The sequence below is a fragment of the Vipera ursinii genome, assembly GCF_947247035.1.
Source record: "Vipera ursinii genome assembly, chromosome: 3".
In the NCBI taxonomy this organism is placed as follows: Eukaryota; Metazoa; Chordata; class Lepidosauria; order Squamata; family Viperidae; genus Vipera; species Vipera ursinii.
Genome location: NC_139516.1, coordinates 73,497,164 through 73,516,936, shown reverse-complemented (window position 1 = coordinate 73,516,936; position 19,773 = coordinate 73,497,164). Strand labels below are relative to the sequence as shown.

Here is a 19,773-nt window from a genome sequence, read left to right as displayed (position 1 = left end):
TATAATAAATAAAATAAATAGTATCAGGCTTTCAGTAAAGAGAGGTGGAAACAATTTGGAATGTTTCCAAATGGATTTGTTTTCCTAATTTGGAAAATTTATGCATACATTAAATCTTCTATGAACTGCAAATTTTTCTAGATTGTTTGCACTTAGATGTGAAAAGATCAATTCAAATCCATATCCACTCATGAATTTAACTGAGTAGGCATAGCAATTTACTCTTATTTGGTGCAATTTATGGTCAGGAATCCTAAATCATACTCTAAATGTCTAAAAGAGGAGATAAAATTGAAATAAATACTTTTAAGGCAGAAAATTGTGGATATAGTCCAGAATCTTCCTAATTAGCTCAACACTCCACAGAGGCAAATAAAAACTAATAGATATTAGGTAAATAGTCTTTTTGTCAAACTGCTAAGTTTATCCTTGTTGGAAAATTAATTTTATTTATAAATTTATCTATTTATATGATCACCCATTTCATAGAATGTAACTATGGCTGGCATAGAATAAAACCATAACATAACAATATCAAAGCAGAGTGCTCTCAAAAACATTGATGCTATTATTTCAAAAAGGCTAGGCAAGAGCACTGGCTGTTACGAAGAGCAATAGGAAATTAAAATAGGTAATTTCCAGTTTTGTTTCTACCCAGCCACATTCCTAATCAATTGCTACACTTGAATCAGAACAAGCATACACATCACTGAAGTTCACTTAGCAAAAATATAGTTTGACATTTATTTATTACATATCAGCAAACTTTAATGATTGAGGTGGAAGAGGACAACAGATCCAAATTGGCTCTCAAAGGAAAAGTAGAAGCCATAAGCCGGTCAGATGTCCAGTAACTCCAGATCTCTCTTCTGCAAAAACCAGCCACAAGTCCTGATACCTTCACAGATGCCCTGACCCTACTTCTAAGCCTTTCTGGTTTTGGATCCAGCTCTGCTACACCTTTTCTTCCATCTTTATGGCCCTGTAACCCATGCATCCCATTGCTCCCCTTGTAGACGAATTATGGCTTTGTGATCGCCCTCTCTAGACTCACCCATAGTTTTAGAATCCCTGTTTTATATTATGGCTTTTCATTTGAGAGAAGTAATATTGCCTCTACTGGGGTAGGGGGGAAAAATCCAGACAAGACATGTTAAACCCTCAAAATGAGGTAGCAGACTGAAAATTAATTTTCTGGGTTTTTATCATGAATACAACCATTAAGGAAAACTATGCGGAAATTAATAGTTTTTTTAAAATGTTACTGCAGTTATTTAAGAACTATCTAACCAGAGATCCTAAATATATTCACTTGGAAGTTCAGTATACCTGAGGTTTAAAGTCAAATATAGTCCCACTGAAGTTAGTTTAACATTGAAACTGATACTTATAAATCCTACAGAGTTATTCAGAATAAGGGTTTATTAAGCTAATTATAATCCTTTTGCAGAATTGATGTAGATGACCAGGCCGAACCCGAGGAAGGAGGTCAAGTTTGGAATCCTTTTTGACCCACAAGAGATCCAAGACCAGCCCCTTTTGAACTCCACTGATTCTTATCTAACCCCAATCTTCCTTGACTGCTAGTAATTCAGATTCTTGCTTAGGAATAGCATGGAATGAACTTGTACTCATTTGAACAACCCTGACTCCTAATTTCTTGCACCTGACAATGATCTAAGATGCAGTCATGGTAACAGCAAAAGGCAAAGAGAATAATTCGTAAATGAATCATCTACTAGGAAAATAATTACAAAATAACAGGCTGGATCCAAACTAACCTAGGAAATATAGAAGCTTTCATTTGTTGATTACCCACCATGTTCACTGTATGTATGTATGTATGTATGTATGTGTGTATGTATGCATGTCACATCCCATGTTTTTTCATGGACCCAAGAAAGGCAACTACTGTAACTTTTATTCATGTCCCTTGGAATCATTTCAGTATAAAACACAACTTGGGTCAAAATTAATACCTGGGATGTTATATTTCAAAATACTTATTGAGTCAGACCGAACGCAAAGAAGACTTACAGCTAGCGTTCCCAGGTTACTGACTGAAAAACAATTAACGATACAGCATACTAAAGTGAATGAATTATTTTTAGGACATACATACTTGGACTGAACTTCCATTAAAACAGTGCTGAATTCTGATGTACATAGTTGTTCAATGTATTCCAAACCTTTGGTTTCATTAAAATATTTTCTCTGGACTGTGGTAAAAGTCACATTCTGAAAAGGAAGCAAAGGCATGACTACAAAAAAACAGTTCTAGTGTATTGCCAATATTTAAAAGTAATAAACACTAAGTTATTTAGGTTCAAATACTGACAACAGGCAAATTAGGAATTTGCTATCGAACTGATTCAGATGTACATATTACCTTTGCTGATTTCTAGTGAATATACACATTTGTGCAGTTCTAGCATGCATGTGATAGTTCTAGCAGGCATGTACAATTAAATTTCTTTTTAAGAGAAATTATTATTGTACGGACACTGTTAAGTTGAGGCAGAGCACAAGATTATCTTGCCTGGGCATAGGAAAAGACAAGAACAATTCCACATCTTACTTTCTACTTCAATGCTACTCTTGCTTACAATTCCAAAAAGAATCATGATATTTCTGATGCTAAAGCTCTTTGCAGGACCCACATTCTTGACACTGCCCTGACCCATGACTTCCATATCTGAGGCTTTTTATATCTGTACAGACAGTTCCTGACTTACGACCAGTTGCTTAGTGACTGTTTGAAGATACAGTAGAACTTGCCAGGACTACTCATGACCAGGTTTCAAAGTCCTGATGGTCACTTCATCTCCCGCCCTGCAACCATGTAATAATATTTCGGACTTTGACAACTGGTCTACATTTATGGCCATTTGCAGCATCCTGCAATCATGACCATGAATTGGGACAATTTTTTTTTGCCAGAAACCACTGTTCTAGTTTCCAGCATAAAAACACCCATTGCAGACAATGGATTCCTTAGTAATTGCTGCATTCCCCTCACAATCACAGCGTTAATGAACACAGTGATTCATTTAACAGTTACTGGGAAAAAAGGTTGTAAAATTGGGCATGGTCATGTGGTGACCTGCTTAACAACTGTCACAACTTACAGTTACAGTTGTGAGTCGAGAAATACCTGGATCAGAATGGGTGGGATCATTAATGGGGGAAGATGTTGAATTGCTAGTTAGATAAAGACTTAAGATATGCATCATGCAGATTGGAAAGAATAGGGAAATTCTGAAGAAATAACAGAGAGAGGAGAGACACTGATTTTGTCATTGCCAAAAAATAGAGCACTCTTTGATATGAAAGGAAGGTGACCTATGAAATTAAAATGTCTTGTTCTTCAGTACAAGGTCAGTATGCTTGTAAAACATTTATTATCTAGGATATAATCCCAAATAAAAGCATTGATCTGGCATATCATAGATAAATGACCAAGAGAAAAAGGAACTTCATCTTTATTACATCTAGCCATTTGATTATAATCTTATTTTTGTTCACAGAGAGTCAATATTATATTATGGCCCTTGAAAGGTACTTCAGAGGCTATAAGATTGTCAGCTTCTCTTTCTAAATTAGAGAAAGGACTTCAATCACAGAAGACTACATGCAAGATCAGATGTATCCAAACTAATGCAGAACTGCTACCCTTGAGATACGTTTATTTGTATCTTTTCATATCATGTGATAAAAGAGTAAATGACAGTGAATTTTATCCTTGCTTTACTTCTATCTTCTAGCAGGATTGCCTCCAGTTCTGGATATAACCAAATGCTCTATAAAATTAGGAAATAACTATAGTATAATGTTTAAAAATAAACTAATAAGGATTTTAAAACATACCTTGAAATTTTCTGCTATCAAAGTGTACAGTTTTGTTGCATTTCCTGAATCACAGGCAGTGTTTGACATTATTATTTCTAAGGGTGTTAAAATTCTGAGTTTGGTGATAACCTAGAAAAAAAGTTAAAAAAAAGGTCTGTTTGAACAGTGTTCAGAATACAGAGCTTCTTAAAAACAAACATGTATTGCATTTACTTAAATAATGCCAGTAAAATAAATACATTTCTGCATCTTGGCCAAATAACCAAATGCTAAGCAGGGTTTCTGGATAACAGATCACCAGAAATTCTAGGACTGGAGGCTAAGCTAGGAACAATTATATTGGAAGAAAGCAACGGCAAACTTTTCCATGTGATGAAAACTAGATTTCTACCAAAACTGTTCATAAAATGTGATTGTTGTGCTTTCATTGCCCACAACCCCAGATCAATGTTTCAGCATTCTCTTTTAGGCTGCCCTGCGGTAAATATGTCTTCCATAAGTTTCATTTATTACTGAGACAAGCAGCAAGAAAAGGTCTGGTCCCAGCCATCAGTTGTATGAAAAACGTCTCTTGCTCTGGACTGTAGATTTCAAGCAGTGGGAGATTTCAACCCTCCATGCCAGAATGCTCTTACTACTGTCTTTCTGGTCTTTCCAGAGGCTGCTGCTGCCAGCCATCTACAATGTCCTCCTTCAATACTCAATGGGCTCTGGTTTCATGCATTCTTGGCTCTGCCGTGAGAAGTTTCCATAGTGCCCGGAACCCCAAATGTTCTCTTTCTTTATTTGTCCATACACTATGCCAATAGCAACATACATCCCACCTCCTAAGTCCTATTAAAACAATGCAATTTAAAAAAACCATTTAATTGATATCTTAACCAATACACATGAATTATATTAACATGCCTGTTCTTTAACTAAAATAAATCTTTCATTGCCAGTCATTAAGTTCCCAGCATTCAGGCTTTCAAGGCCGGATGGCAGGACCATGTTATAATGGTCTTCCTAAATAGTTGTAGGGGCTATTCGGATAACTGGGAAGAAGCGGTTACTGTATATAGAAAGGGAGCAGCAAGTGAGAGAGACTAATTTTGTGGTCTCTGTAAATGGCCTTTCCTGAACAAAAAAAATACAGAGGGAGCCCTTTCTACCAGAACTTGTTGGATGAGCAGGTGCTGTTGAACCAGTATCTTCTATGGCTATCCTTTATTGTTATTGCTACTTATAAACCATTAGCTATAAATATAACAATATGTTCATTTGGATTTGGCACATACGGCAATGATTTTGCAATCAACCACATTCAATTCCAAGGTCAATAAAAAGTAATCAGAAAAAAAAAATTTAGAAGGCTAAAGCAATTGGCCAGAACTATCGCCGTGCATGATTCTGCTGATTCAGTGCGTTTATATCACAAAGAAGATTACAGTATTCAGATTTTACCTTGGTATATGTTGTATTATCAGCAAACTGGGATAGAACTACTTCTGGGTTTTTTAGGTCAATACTTGCCATTCCCACTTCACCTCTAGCAAACCCTCTCCCTTCGATTACGGCCACGATAACAGAGGCAATACTGTGAGTTGAGACTGCTGAAGATGATGTAACTGTGAAAGATGCATTTAGAATAAGGATTTAGTCTGCCAAGACTTGCTCTGAAAAAGTCTTACAAAAAGCAATAAATATTTGTAGCTCAGGGTTGAAATGAGGGATCCTTGGTGCTCTTTGAGCTTGGTTGTTTTCTTGCTGACGTTTCATTACCCAAACCAGGCAATGTCATCAGTACAGCATCATCTAGCACCACCCAGCACCGATGAGGTTGCCTACTTTGGATAATGAAATGTCTGCAAGAAAACAACCAAGTTCGGAGAGCACCAAGCACCCCTCATACAAAAATGGGTGGCATTTATAGTGAGTAGCAGATGGTGATTGTCAGTGGTATTTAAAGTAATTGTCCTGAAAACACTATAGCTCTTAACCATTTTGGCATACTAGTCAATATGTAAGGTAAAGGTAAAGGTAAAGGTTCCCCTGCACATGCATGCTAGTCGTTTCCAACTCTAGGGACTGGTGCTCATCTCCATTTCAAAGCCGAAGAGCCAGCGCTTGTCTGAGGATGTCTCCGTGGTCATGTGGCCGGCATGACTAGACGCGAAAGGCGCATGGAATGCTGTTACCTTCCCACCGTAGTGGTCCCTATTTTTCTACTTGCATTTTTTACGTGCTTTCGAACTGCTAGGTTGGCAGAAGCTGGGACGAGTAACAAGCGCTCACTCTGTTACGCGGCACTCGGAATTCAACCTGCTAAACTGCCGACCTTCTGATCAACAAGCTCAGCATCCTATCCCACTGAGCCACCGCATCCCTTCTAGTCAAAATGTACCACTATGCAAACACATAAAAACCAACATACCAAATTGCAACTTGATTTTTAAAAAATCAACTACATTTTCAGAAATTGAACAAATAAATGACTAGGAAACAACTGAATGTGAATTCTATTTTCCCTTGATAGATTATATTATTAAATTTAGTGCTTCCGGACTCAATTTACATTTAATACTTCAAGTTTAAATTTATACTTTGAGGGTCTTTTTCCTCTTGTGGAAGAATGCAGTCTTTATGTCTGGAACATGCTTATATCTTCTCATTGTTTCATCAGGCTGTTATGACTTTATGAAAAACAAATATACCCCCAAAATTATATTCTTCATGCTGTTGCTTTCTGAATTACTATGCAGGATTAAAGTATGTTTTTCAACTAACGCACATCTTCATTTATTTTTCCAGTGCTCTTTAAACATTGTTCTTTATACTGAGCTATTAACTTCTTGTCAATTCCTTTCATAGTGTTTGCTAGGTCAGTGTTTGGGTCTTGCAATTTAATTGTGTTTTTGTTGCTACAATCATTAGGACAAAGGGGTTTTTTGAGGTATTTTTTTGATATTTCTTTTCCTTCAAATGGGATTTAAATATAAACATTTCCATTTGCTTAAAAATAAAATATCACAGGTTTCAGAAACTTCCTTTTGTGTAATTATAATTGTTTTATAACTCAGACTGTCTCTAACATGAAAATTAATGTTAGTAAAATATGTTCACACCTATTCATTTTGCACATAATACATGTAATTACTTAGCTGTGCTTAAAAGCGAGGGACTAAATGGAAGCAAACTGGATTGTTCTGCACTCTTGGCTAATTAAATATTATCTTCATGGGAAATGTTCCCATCCCAGAATCAGAGAAAAAAAATATAGCATCCCGCTCATTTACTGAAACCCGTTGCCTATTGGTGTACTTTGCAAAGAGGTTGGCAAATGGAGCAGCAACCCGACACATTTCATTACACATGGGGTGGGCAAACCGTATGCCTCAGCCCACCATTTGCAGCCTCACAAATATCTGATAGCTGCTATTAAATGGCAAAGCGACTTCTTTTCTGTAGTGTGCTTCTTTTAAAAAAGTTTTTTTAAGTAAAAAGAAAGTAGACTACTTCCGTCTCAATCCTATCCCTTCGTGCCTATAGATTGTGTTGCTGAAATGTGGTTACTGAAAGGATTCTGAGGTAATTTTGGAAATGGTAAAGATGGAAATGGGAACATCTTGCTACCAGATGCATGTTCTAAAGATCTCCCATTCCAATTCATATAATTACAATCTCCCCAAATATCTAAAAATAGATAAAACTATCACCAGAGTTCTCAGGGGAAAGTATCCACTCAGGCATTACACTAGTTATTTTGGAAGTTAGTGAAACAAAGTTACTGAAAACACACACACACACACACACACACACACACACCACACACGCACACACACACACACCTCCCCAGAAAACCAAAAATGGATTAGTTTTTAAATTGAAATAAAGATATTACACACACTGTAAAATAATTTAGGTCAGAGAAATTCATGGAAAATAAGTAAAAAGTAAAGGTTCCCCCGCACATGCGTGCTAGTCGTTTCCAACTCTAGGGGCTGGTGCTCATCTCCGTTTCAAAGCCGAAGAGCCAACGCTTGTCCGAGGACGTCTCCGTGGTCATGTGGCCGGCATGACTAGACGCCAAAGGCGCACAGAACGCTGTTACCTTCCCACCGTAGTGGTCCCTATTTTTCTACTTGCATTTTTTACGTGCTTTCGAACTGTTAGGTTGGCAGAAGCTGGGACGAGTTACAGGCGCTCACTCTGTTACGTGGCACTCGGGATTCGACCCGCCAAACTGCCGACCTTCTGATCGACAAGCTCAGCATCCTAACCCACTGAGCCACTGCGTCCCTTGGAAAATAAGTATAAGTAGCCAAATATATACACGTGGGAAAAAGCCTTTTATTAGTCTTTCTTGATAACTAATATTCAGAAGGATGCTCTTATCCACTCTATAGTATACAATGATCATTACTAGTATTCCTAACTAGCCTTATTTTTTATATATTTTTGCAGTCCAGAAATTATAACTCCACCTACTAGAGCTATCTCTAGCTTCAATTGCTCCTTTGTGTTCAGTTTTCCTGACTGTTGTGTTGTTTTATCTCTACAACCTGCTTTTCTCTGTTGTGTCAATGTACAAAGAGATATGCAAGTGACAGCTCTTGGGAAAATGTCAGATATTAACTACTGTAGAAATTTATTCACTTATTTAATGCATTTTGCACAGCAAACCTTTGAAGGTTCTAGAACTGGTTTTCAAGGCAGACCTCAACAACGGTTTTATCATTCAGAAGAAATCTAATAAATGACTATTTGAGGATACATAGATGCTACAAAGTAAGCCTTTAGCAAGCCTTCTTCCACTACACAATAGATATGATTTTTTTAAAAAAAAATTGAATTATTAAACTTCTCTGCCACCCATCTCACTGAGGCGATTATAGTCGGCTTAGTTATATAATTAAAATATCTACACAATAGATATGTTTTTTTAAAAAAAAAATTGAATTATTAAACTTCTCTGCCACCCATCTCACTGAGGTGACTATAGGCGGCTTAGTTATATAATTAAAATACAATATAAAATCTTATAATAAATAAAAACCAACCATTTAAAATTCAGTTATATGTTTTAAGGTATGTCCAATAAGCCAAAGGTCCCCAACGTTTTGGGCACCAGGTACCAGTTTTCTGCGGCCCGGAGGGTGCGTGGTTTTGTGTGCTGCCTGCATCTTGCAGATGGGGCTTTGCTTGTTTGTGCGGCCCAGTTGCTGGCATGTCGTGGCCCGGTACTGGTCTATGGACTGGAGGTTGGGGATCCCTGCAATAAGCCATCTGGACTTTTGACATCATTTCATCTCTAACTATCCCCTGGCTTATAGCTCTGCATCAAGATCCTAAAGAATCAAGCTTAGGGTAGGATAATTTAAGATGGTCATGCTGACATTTGAATAAATATCATAAAAAGATCACTCTATAACCATCTTTTCACACTAATGTCATTCCTTATTTTGTCTTCCTTAATGGATTATATCTTCCTTGATAGATTTGGGGAAAGTTTTGGAAATAATATATGATAATATATATGTCAACAAAGTGTTTGTAAAAGTACTCATGGTATGCTTATTTGCAAGATTAAATGGGCTGGCTGGCATAAGTATTAAACGAGGTTAGACTATAATCAATATGAAATATTTTAAGTTGTATTTCTGTAGTGAGCAGAAATTGGACTTAATCTAAATAATACCTTTCATATCCATGATTCTATACAGGTATTTGTGGAATCTGAACATCGAATATGTACAAATTATATCTGGAATAGCATAAGCATTTAAAAAAAATAATCACCTAATATTTTCAGGATTATGTATCCAAGAAGTTTCTTACATTTTAGTTCAGAAGAAAAACTGGCTGGAATCCCAGTATAAGATAGTTTATTTCAATTTCTTCTCCTCTCCTGCAGGTGCTACCAATTATAGTTATTTTATACCATAACTAACATCAGATTTCTAGCTTTCAATAAAAATAATTTTAAAATTCTAATGCAATTTTATACTGCCCTCTGCTGTCTGGATAAACAACTACATAAAAGAAGAGAAATACAACATTATCAAAATCAAATGCCATGCAAACTATTAACATAACTAGGCTTTTGTAAATTATCTTCAAGATGATGAATATGTGCTTCCTTCATTGTCCAAAATAACAGGAAACGAGGGGTTTTTTTCCTTTTAACATTTTATTTTTAAACGGGAATTTGTAAATTCCATGGGTTATTATTTAATGATTGCTTGTCTTAACACCATCCTTCTCCATGCTACTGACATTGCTATGTTGGCTAAACATAGTGGGAATTACAGTTCACACATCTGGAGGGCAAAAGTTAAGGAAGGCTGCTTTATTTAGCACAGTCAGTTTGGAAGCCTTTCTCTGTATTTTTCTCCATTTGAACTGGCAAGCTTATGTCAAGTGGTTATTTCAAATAGTAATTTGACAACTGACTGGACCACACTTCAATGCCTCCTAAAATAAAGGAAACTTCTGGAAAAAATAGAGAACTAAATTCTTCAATTCTAGTATAACAAGAAACTTCTGGGAAAAATAGAGAACGAAATTCTTCAATCCTAGTATAACAAGAACAGTTTGGACCAATTATTACAGCCCCTAATAGGTTATATAACAGCCTTTCTCACTCAATGAATTATAGTTCAGCATATTTGAGGGGCACCAGATTGTTCTCAACTTTATGGGAACACTGATATTTCAATTTCTTAACAAGCACATTCAGTTTAAGCTGGAATCTTCAATAGCACACTTTATATAGACTGAAATGGGCTCTTGGCAAAGAAAGCAAAATGACATCATCATACTGTGTAGTCTGACACCACAGAGTGGTGAACAAATATACAGAATGCAATCATAAACAATTCAGAGTTCAGCAGTAAACCAAATCCAATTGGTTTTCAAAATTTTTTTAAATGAAAACTTGAGACTCAGCGTGCACCGAGTACAATAATAGTAAATAAAACATCATGTCAGTAAGCCAAGCCAGATCTTGATAAATTAAAAACAGCAACAGTAGTGGGTTCCCTTCTATGCAGGCATGGCAATGGTGTACAGTTCTCCTTCCTTTTCTTCTGCTTGTGTGGTTTGCTAGTCAGAGCATCCACACTGCATAGGAATGTTGTGCGGTCTTGGCAGTGCTTTCTTTGTAAAAGAAAAAGGTGCCGGAACTCACACATGTCATACAACCCGCCTTGCCTACCCTAAAAGGTTCCATCCAAAAAAGGTGCCGGACCTCCGTTCTAAGCATTCTATGAGAAAAAAAGCTCTGGGTCTCGGATACATCACAACTTTGTACAAACCATATGGATCAGTTATCAGGAACCCAGCAGCTTTATCCTTGTTGTTTGCAAGTAGGGATCATGGGAATGGAGTTGCACAGGGTTACTCAAAACAACAACAACTTCTATGTTTCTTACTCTGCAAAAATAGTGACTATCTTTAGAAAGTCCTGTTTTCTGGCATGCTCAGAATTGAGAGGACCAATCAGCTTATTCTTATTCTTGTGGTATCTTGCCTTGCGTTGTTTTCTACAAGTTAAGTTTAAAGAATTACCTATCTGTGGTTGCCATTGTAACAGGTATGGTGTTTTGGTGTTTTTTTTTTTAAAAAATCAGACTTTCAGGGCAAACTTGAATAACATTTAATGACCGAATATGGTTTTCTATCCAAAGTCATTCTACTGTTTCCTTTATTTATGATTTTTAAAGCAGTATCAAATGGCAGTAATGATCTGAATGAGAACAATTTCCATGGAAGTGTATCCAATGTCAGGACTGTATTTCTTAAGAGTTCTCCAGATATACAAGATAGTGACCTCAGTTGCTCATACCATGATTGATGACAATAGAGTATAACATTCAGAAACCATTTTATTCAAGCAGGTAAGGCTATGCCCACTGATGTACAGTATATGTTCTCTGCAGTTGTTATTTGATCCTCACAAAGGACCTCTTCACCCATGAATCCTGACATTTCTGAGATACGTTCCCAAGACTGGGCCATTGCCAAAGCACAATCCTGCACTGTACAGTATTGATCTCGGGCATCTTGCAATTTATTGCAATTTATTGCAAAACTTTGTAGCTTTGCTTAGGTCAGTTGGTGGTCAGGTTAAGATTTTGAATAGGATTGTAATATAAAAGTTTGGAACCTGTTTTGTGTTTTACATTTCTCTTTTGCGGTCCTCAAAAAGAGTTTGATCCAAAATACAAACTGGAATTACTCCATTTACATTTCATAGATCTTGATTTATTAACCAATTTCTCTTTCCCATGAGAACGAAGATCCTTGTTAGGATCTGAGGCAGAAATGAATGGTTACAAGAGCTTTCAGAGGAATGCTGACTGTCTTGTTAATAATACTGCCTTCAGCATAATTTTCTACTATGGTATCGTATTACAGAGGAGCACAGAGATAACCTTGAATGAGACATACAGGCGCAGTTTAGGAAATATTGAACAGAACTCAGTCCTGTGAAAGGAGCTGTGAAGAGGAAGAAAACAAAAAAAATCCTAGATAGTTTTATTTGCTACAAACAGGGGACTGAAAGAAATACTGACAGGTATTCAACATCCTTTTATTATACCTAACACTAAAGAAGCATTCCTACAATCCTCGGGATGCCTGTTTCCTGATCTGACTACCACAAAGAGTTAACACACCAGGGCTCAGATGGATAACTTGTAGTGAGCCCCACTGACTGATTCACCCCCTTTGTCTAGAAATGACAGATAGCTGCATCACAACAGCAATTCCCATCACCCAGTGCACTCACACAGAGAGGGCCTCCTCAGGGTGCCGTCGGCCAGACAATGTCGGCTGGCGACCCCCAGGGGGAAGGCCTTCTCTGTGGGAGCGCCTGCCCTGTGGAATCAACTTCCCCTTGAGCTCCGGATGGCCCCAGACCTCCGGTCCTTTCGTCGCGGCCTTAAAACATTTCTTTTCCATCAGGCTGACCTGGACTGACAATAGGGATTTTTAAAAATGTTTTTAATATTTTATCATTGGGGCTTTAGTTTAATTTTTTTTAACATTTGTATTATTGTCTTTTATTGTTGTTTAGCCGCCCTGAGTCCTTCGGGAGATAGGGCAGCATATAAGTCCCATAAATAAATAAATAAATAAATAAATAAATAAATAAATAAATAAATAAATAAATAAATAAATAAATAAATAAATAAATAAATTCATATGTTTCCCTTCCTATAATAGAAGGAATATTGCAACCATGCCACCACAATAGAATTACTATACATGGGAGAATTAAAAGCCTTGCTTTACGTTTCTCAAGAGGCTTTTAGTGGCTGAGAGCAAGAACAGACGTTGAGGACTATGTTTCATCCTGCCCTGCCTGTCACTGAGCAAAACACAGCAAACTGACTGTGTTTATTCTTTGCACGGACTTTTCATTGGCTGAGAGTGACAACACTTTTTTTCCCCCTAAACCACTATCAGACATTCAAATTAATGTCATCTTTGGATCGTCTGACCGAGAAAACATAGTCAGATAGAGCGAATAAATTACTTGACCAGTACTTAAGATGGTATGTCTCTTAAAATAGGAGAACTGAACTTAACTTGTTGTCTCTTGCAGAATTCACCTACAAGAAGTTAGTACAGGTCCTCCTATCAGAGCGTCTATAACTAGATCATCTCCATATCTTGCTCTCCAGAACTCAGGCACGTGGGCAAGAGAATGCCAAGACTGAGTTGGGGTAATTAGTTTGGCTTTCCATTCTTTATACCTTCTTGTGAAAAAAACCCCTCCTTTCTCAAATCTGTTTGGTATAAGAGAGGGTAGAGGGAAATGCTGGCAAGTATTTAAGATTAGGTTATTAGGTTATAATAACAAATAAAGTAGCATTCATACAATCCTTTCCCTACCTGGCCTACTGATACATACAATAGTGAATACCATAATTTGATACCGCATGAAAAATTGTAAATACAATTTATTTTTATCTATTTACAAAACGTATAGGCACCCATCTTACCTCAAGGTAACTCTGGGCAACTTTGGAGCATACATTATGTACTTTAAAAATTATTCTTAGTTCCTAGAATATAGCATCAGCCACTAAACGGCAGAAATATGTAGTTTTTGCAGTTATGCTAGATTTTTTACTTTAAAGACTAGCTTACAGTCCATTCATATTTGCAGCTCGATCACAGGCTTGTCCTTACCATTTTGACTTGTTCAGTCCATTACTTTCAATGATGCTTAAAATGTTATGTATTAAACCTATTCTACCATTGAATGATCTTCTACTCTGAAAAAGCCCTGAAAGAATTCTTGTAATTTTGTGCTCAGACATAAATCTATACCGAACCATTCGGCTAAGCTGATGTTTCTTATCAATATCTTGGATTAGATTTATAATTACAGAGAGAAATTGAGTTTCCTGTGTATCTTTTATAATTTGATGCTTGACAGAGTTAGAACAAATGTGAACTTGGTAGGTTGGACTCAGGCATTTACTTCATTGGTCTGTCTTCCATATTCAGATGGTATAAATCCTCCTGCTTGAGCAGAGGGCTGGACTAGAAGACCTCCAAGGTCCCTTCCAGCTCCTATTCTATTCTATTCTATTCTATTCTATTCTATTCTATTCTATTCTATTCTATTCTATTCTATTCTATTCTATTCTATTCTATTCTATTCTATTCTATTCTATTCTATCCTATCCTAATCCTAATCCTATCCTATTCTACAACCTGTTCAGCATAAGATCATATTTTGATATTAGACAGAGAACGTCAACCATTAACTAAACACAAACAATACTCTCTGCAACTTCAGAGAGGTCAAGTTAGAGGGAGCCATGGTCAATGTTACATTGATCATTCTACAAGCCCTTGATCCAAAAGCTTGGCTTTCTTTGTAAAGCCATTTCTAGTTTCCATGTCAATGGGGTCTATGAGTACCATTGCTCAAGAATCATGCAGCATTGGTAGTGGGTATTGGAGTCTTCATGAATCATAATTTCATTTTTTTTAAGCAAGGTCAATTGTAAGCATTGATCCCAAATAATTCTGCTGAAGGAATAGAGCCCCCGACCTTCGCTCCTTCCGGCGCGATCTAAAAACGTATTTATTTGAGCAATCTGACCTGGTTTGATGGGTTAGGGTAGGGGTTTTAATATGTTTTTAATTATTGTTTTAAATTTGGGCATTATATTTAATCGTTTTTAACTTTTGTATTCTGTTTTTATATTTATTGCCCTGTACACCGCCCTGAGTCCTTCGGGAGAAGGGCGGTATAAAAATATAATAAATAAAAATAAATAAATAAATAAATACTTTTGACATAGATTTAAGGTGGGAGAATAAAAAAAGTATTCTCCTTGGATCTGCACATCAGGTTTACAGATGGCTGTACAGTAAGTTTCTTAAATGTTTGTATTATTACAGACCTTTGGAAATGGTCCTTTTAAATAATGAAAAATTTACCAGGGACTCGAGGATTCATTAAAGTGAGTTCTGCGTGCAGGCACTGCCTAAGAGGCCATCTCAGGAAGAAAAAGGTTGCCAGATGTTGTTTTGGTCTCTTCACACTGATTGGGCACCCACTTTATCATAGACTGTGCACTCAGTGGTTCCTTGTGACTCAAGGGGACCCTTGCTTTGTACAAAAATCTTGAGATGTTGAAATAACACCTTATGCTTTATTTTGTTTATGACCATTATAATTACATATTATATGCATGCTTCTTCTTAGATTTTCTACACTCTCCTCAGTCTTTGAAATACCAAAGTAAACTTGGGGAGTTTTGCTGTTTTTATTTCATGTAGTTTTTCTCAACTCTCCTTCTAAAATTCCACTGAAAAAATGCTAGCTGGACAATGCCAACTGGCAATGTCATTTTAAATTTTCCCTATTTCCTCCCTTTTGCCCTTTTATGTTGATTAAACTATTTTCATTTAATAAAACGGGGGTTCTTTGAACCTCAGAAGCTTGAAGGTGTTTCAAATATTAGCCATAATCTAGAATTCATGGCCTAGCTAATCATGTCTTATTCAGTAAGCCATAGGGCAGTAATGGCTTAATGCGATGTAGGAACTCAGCCATTGTTTTTAACTGACCTTTTTGGTATTTGTGTAATATAAAAATGACCACAAACATGTGTGTGTGTGTGTGTGTGTGTGTGTGTGTGTGTGTGTGTAGTTTAGCTGAAAAAAGCCACTTTTTGCCTACAGAAGCATTTTTATTCCCATGCCAATAGAAGAGTCTTCTGGCTCTGGCTTTCTTACTGGATTTATACAACAGCAACCTACTCCTTCCTTCTGTTACCATAATTGGTGTCTCAAAGAAGCCATGTTCACTTTTAAGACATTCCTATCCAGTTACTGTTCCCCTGCAAATGATATAATACTGCCTCCGCCCCCCCGCCCCGAAACCTGGAGCTAATATAAGAGGCTTGTACCCCATGAGTTTATCCAATTCCCTTTTAAAGCCATCAAAGTCAGTAACTGTCACCACTTTATTTTCACAAATGCACATGGTGAAGAAGTACTTTCAATTAACTGTTCTAAATCTCCTTCCATTTGGCACTTTGAAAAGAGAGATCTACGAATAATGCATGATTTTATACAACTGCCCCCATCGGGTCATGGTTGGTTTTTTTTTCTTTCAGAATGAAAGCATACCAAGCTTTCTAGTTTTTACTCACAGGACAGCTCAAGACCCATGGCAATTTTAGCAACTATTTCCTACACTTTTCTTATCTTTAAAATATTGTTTTGCAGATGTGGCAAACAGAACTATACATAGCATTCTAGATACAGATGTACATTATAGTGTTGTTTGCTTTTATTTTCAACTCTCTTCCTATCATCCGTACCGTGGAATTTAACTTTAAAACTATGGAGCTATCCACTATGAATCCCAGATCTCTTTTCTGGTTTGCCATAGTTATTTCAAACCTAAATCAGCATGTATGCAAAGTTACTTTTTTTTCTCCTCTTAAAGGTGCTGGTACTTACTTTTAAAGCCCTACATGGCTTAGGCCCGGGATATCTGCAGGACCGTCTGCTGCCGGGGACGACTTCCCATCGCCCAGTGCGCTCACACAGAGAAGGCCTCGTCAGGGTGCCGTCGGCCAGACAATATCGGCTGGCGACCGCCAGGGGGAGGGCCTTCTCTGTGGGAGCACCAGCCCTTTGGAACCAACTCCCCCTTGAGCTTCGGATGGCCCCGGACCTCCGGTCCTTTCGCCGCGACCTCAAAACTTTCCTCTTCCATCAGGCTGACCTGGATTGACGATGGGTTTTTAAATATGTTTTAATTTTTAACTGTGTAGTTAATTTATTTTGGGGCTATTTAATTCTTTTTTAATTTTTGTATTGTTGTTTTTATTGTTGTTAGCCGCCCTGAGTCCTTCGGGAGATAGGGCGGCATATACTGTAAGTCCCAAAAATAAATAAATAAATAAATAAAATATTTTGAACAGGTAGTCCTCAACCTATGACCACAACTGAGCCCCAAATTTCCATCGCTAAACAAGATAGTTGTTAAGTGAGTTTTTGCCCATTTTATGACTTTTCTTGCCACAGTTGTTCAGTGAATCACTACAGGTGTTAAGTTGGTAACATGGTTGTTAGGTGAATCTAGCGTCCCAATTGACTTTGCTTGTCAGAAGGTGTTGTGGTCTGTCGGCCTCCAAAGGACTCAGAGACCAATTCAAATGAGGAAGCACAGGAATGGGCGCCGGGGCCATCTGAAAGCTCCAACAAAGGAATGGAGCTGTCACAGCTAGGGACAGAGGCAGAGCCTGGGCCATCCACCAGCCCTCAGATGGAAAGGTTGAGACCTCCATGCCTTCAGGCAAGTGAGTCAGGAGAAGAGGATCACATGGGGCCAGTAATTGATGCGCAGGCGCGGTAGAAGCTGAGAAGAACAGCGAGAGGCTATGGGGCGGTCTTCGGGGTGGAAGAGTCACCGCTGCTAAGGTAGCCCCACTCTCAGTTGTGCATAAAAGGCAGGGGCGGAGACGAATAGGCACGGTAGTCAACTATTCGTCTTCCTGCTGGTCAGCCACTTGTGTTTGGAACTCCTGACACTTCTCCTTGGAATTTTGCCAGGTTTTTTTCCCGCAGATCCTGTGGCGCTGGAAGTCAGAGCGCCTTCTGAGCATGGGCGTGTCTTATGTTAAACAACAGCCGGCTTGCTTGAAGGACTTTTGGCTGCAAGCATGGTGAGACTGAGAGTAACTCTGGGTATTGGGAGACCCCTACAGGTGAAAAGGGAGCAAGCTCCATTGTTTGGAGGCTGTGTGAAACTGCTGGCGTTCCTGAAATAAAAGGAACGTTAGAGGCTATTTGGCGTGTCTGTTGTGTTTGGGGAGCCGGGTCAGAACAGAAAGTCACAAAAGGGGATGACATGACTCCCAGATACTGCAACCATCATAAATATATGCCAGTTGCCAAGCATCCAAATTTTGATCACAGGACCATGGAGATGCTGCAGTGGTCGTAAGTGTAAAACGCGGTCATAAGTCGCTTTTTTCAGTGCTATTGTAGCTTCAAATGATCACTAAATGAATGGGTGTAAGTCGAGGACCTCGCGTACTTAAATTGCTCTATGTTAGCAATTTGATTGACCATTTACCCAGTTTAAAAAGATTGTAAAGATCTTTACAATCACTTTGTAACATACAAGTAAGTTAACGGAAATTAATTTCAATCGGGATTCAATCAATGAACTCCAAGTAGTTTTCTATTTAGTACAAATATTTCTTTTGAAATGAAGTAAGCCAACTTCTTTACCTGAATATCCCATGAAAGGAGTCCAGTTTCTACATCCTGGTCGGTTGGATGAGAGAGGTGTTTTCCGAATTCTAGAAATCTTTAGATCTTTGGTGGAAGAAGGGCTTGTCAGATTTACTGTGCTAATGTTTTCTGCATAAGAACTCTTGTCTCCAAAATATGAATCTGATAAATAGGAAAAAAAAGTTCTTTGAAAGTAATTAATATAAAGTGATTGCAATTTTTTATTTGTAAGGCAAATACTATTTAGAATAGAAATACTATTTAGTAATAAAAATTTCAATTCTTTTAAAGAAGATTTTGGAAATTCTGTGCCTGTGAGTACCATAGTATTCCCACCCTTAGATGCTCTGGGATAGCCAGCATTAAAATATATCTTAAATATAGTAAAAAAATGAAAATCATCTACCTCTCATGAGAGCTCTAAACTAGGGGTCCCCAACCTGTGGGCCATGGCTTGGTAGTGGGCTGTGGCCTACTGGCCACTGGGCCGCACGACAGGCTGGCCATTGTGCATGCACTTGTGTTAGTGCCGTGGCCGCGGGCCCCAAAAATACGATGCTGTGCCACAGGGCACAAAAATGGGCTACTGTTGCGCCTCAGGGTGCAAAAATGGGCCGCCGTCATGCTTCAAGGTGTAAAAACAGCCATCGCCATGCCATGGGGTGCAGAAACAAGGTGCTGTGCCACACAAGAATGGGGCAGGGCTAGCGAGTATCACATGAGCACTCGCCCTGCCCCCTTTGTGGTGCGAGCACGTGCACCTGTAAAATGCTTTTCCCTCCCTTTTCCTCCAGTCTGCCAACCATCAAAGGTTGGTGATCTCTGCTCTAAACTTTTCAAGGTAATTTTCCCCTATATTTTTTAAAATTGGGGGCACTTATGATACTGCAGAAAACTAGCTAATGACATTTTCAGATTACTGACATTCACATTGGAGATGAAATGGAGCCAATCCATTAATCAATTTCTAAGTATTCCTTGTCAAAGTTACCAAGTATAGACGTCTATTTCCTAAATTACTAGGTTCTGCTCACCTCAAAAATGATCTCCTTTTTATTACACAGCAGAACAGATATATAAAATTCTTAGGTTCATTAAATAAAGAAAACATGGTTTCACTGAACAAATAGAACAAGTTAATAACTTAATCGCATTATT

At 37.8% G+C, this 19,773-nt stretch overlaps 1 protein-coding gene across 1 annotated transcript in view; it reads right to left on the bottom strand.

The window, feature by feature from the left end:
• The window catches only part of MSH4 (mutS homolog 4), a gene marked incomplete at its 5' end in the record, with an annotated part of 68,025 nt that overhangs the window by 45,499 nt on the left and 2,753 nt on the right, over positions 1-19,773 (bottom strand). Inside the window, 4 exons of the mRNA XM_083360241.1 lie at positions 2,123-2,238; positions 3,868-3,978; positions 5,296-5,459; positions 18,613-18,854. Coding sequence (XP_083216367.1) covers positions 2,123-2,238; positions 3,868-3,978; positions 5,296-5,459; positions 18,613-18,854 — 633 coding nt within the window. The remainder of the gene's footprint in view (positions 1-2,122; positions 2,239-3,867; positions 3,979-5,295; positions 5,460-18,612; positions 18,855-19,773) is intronic.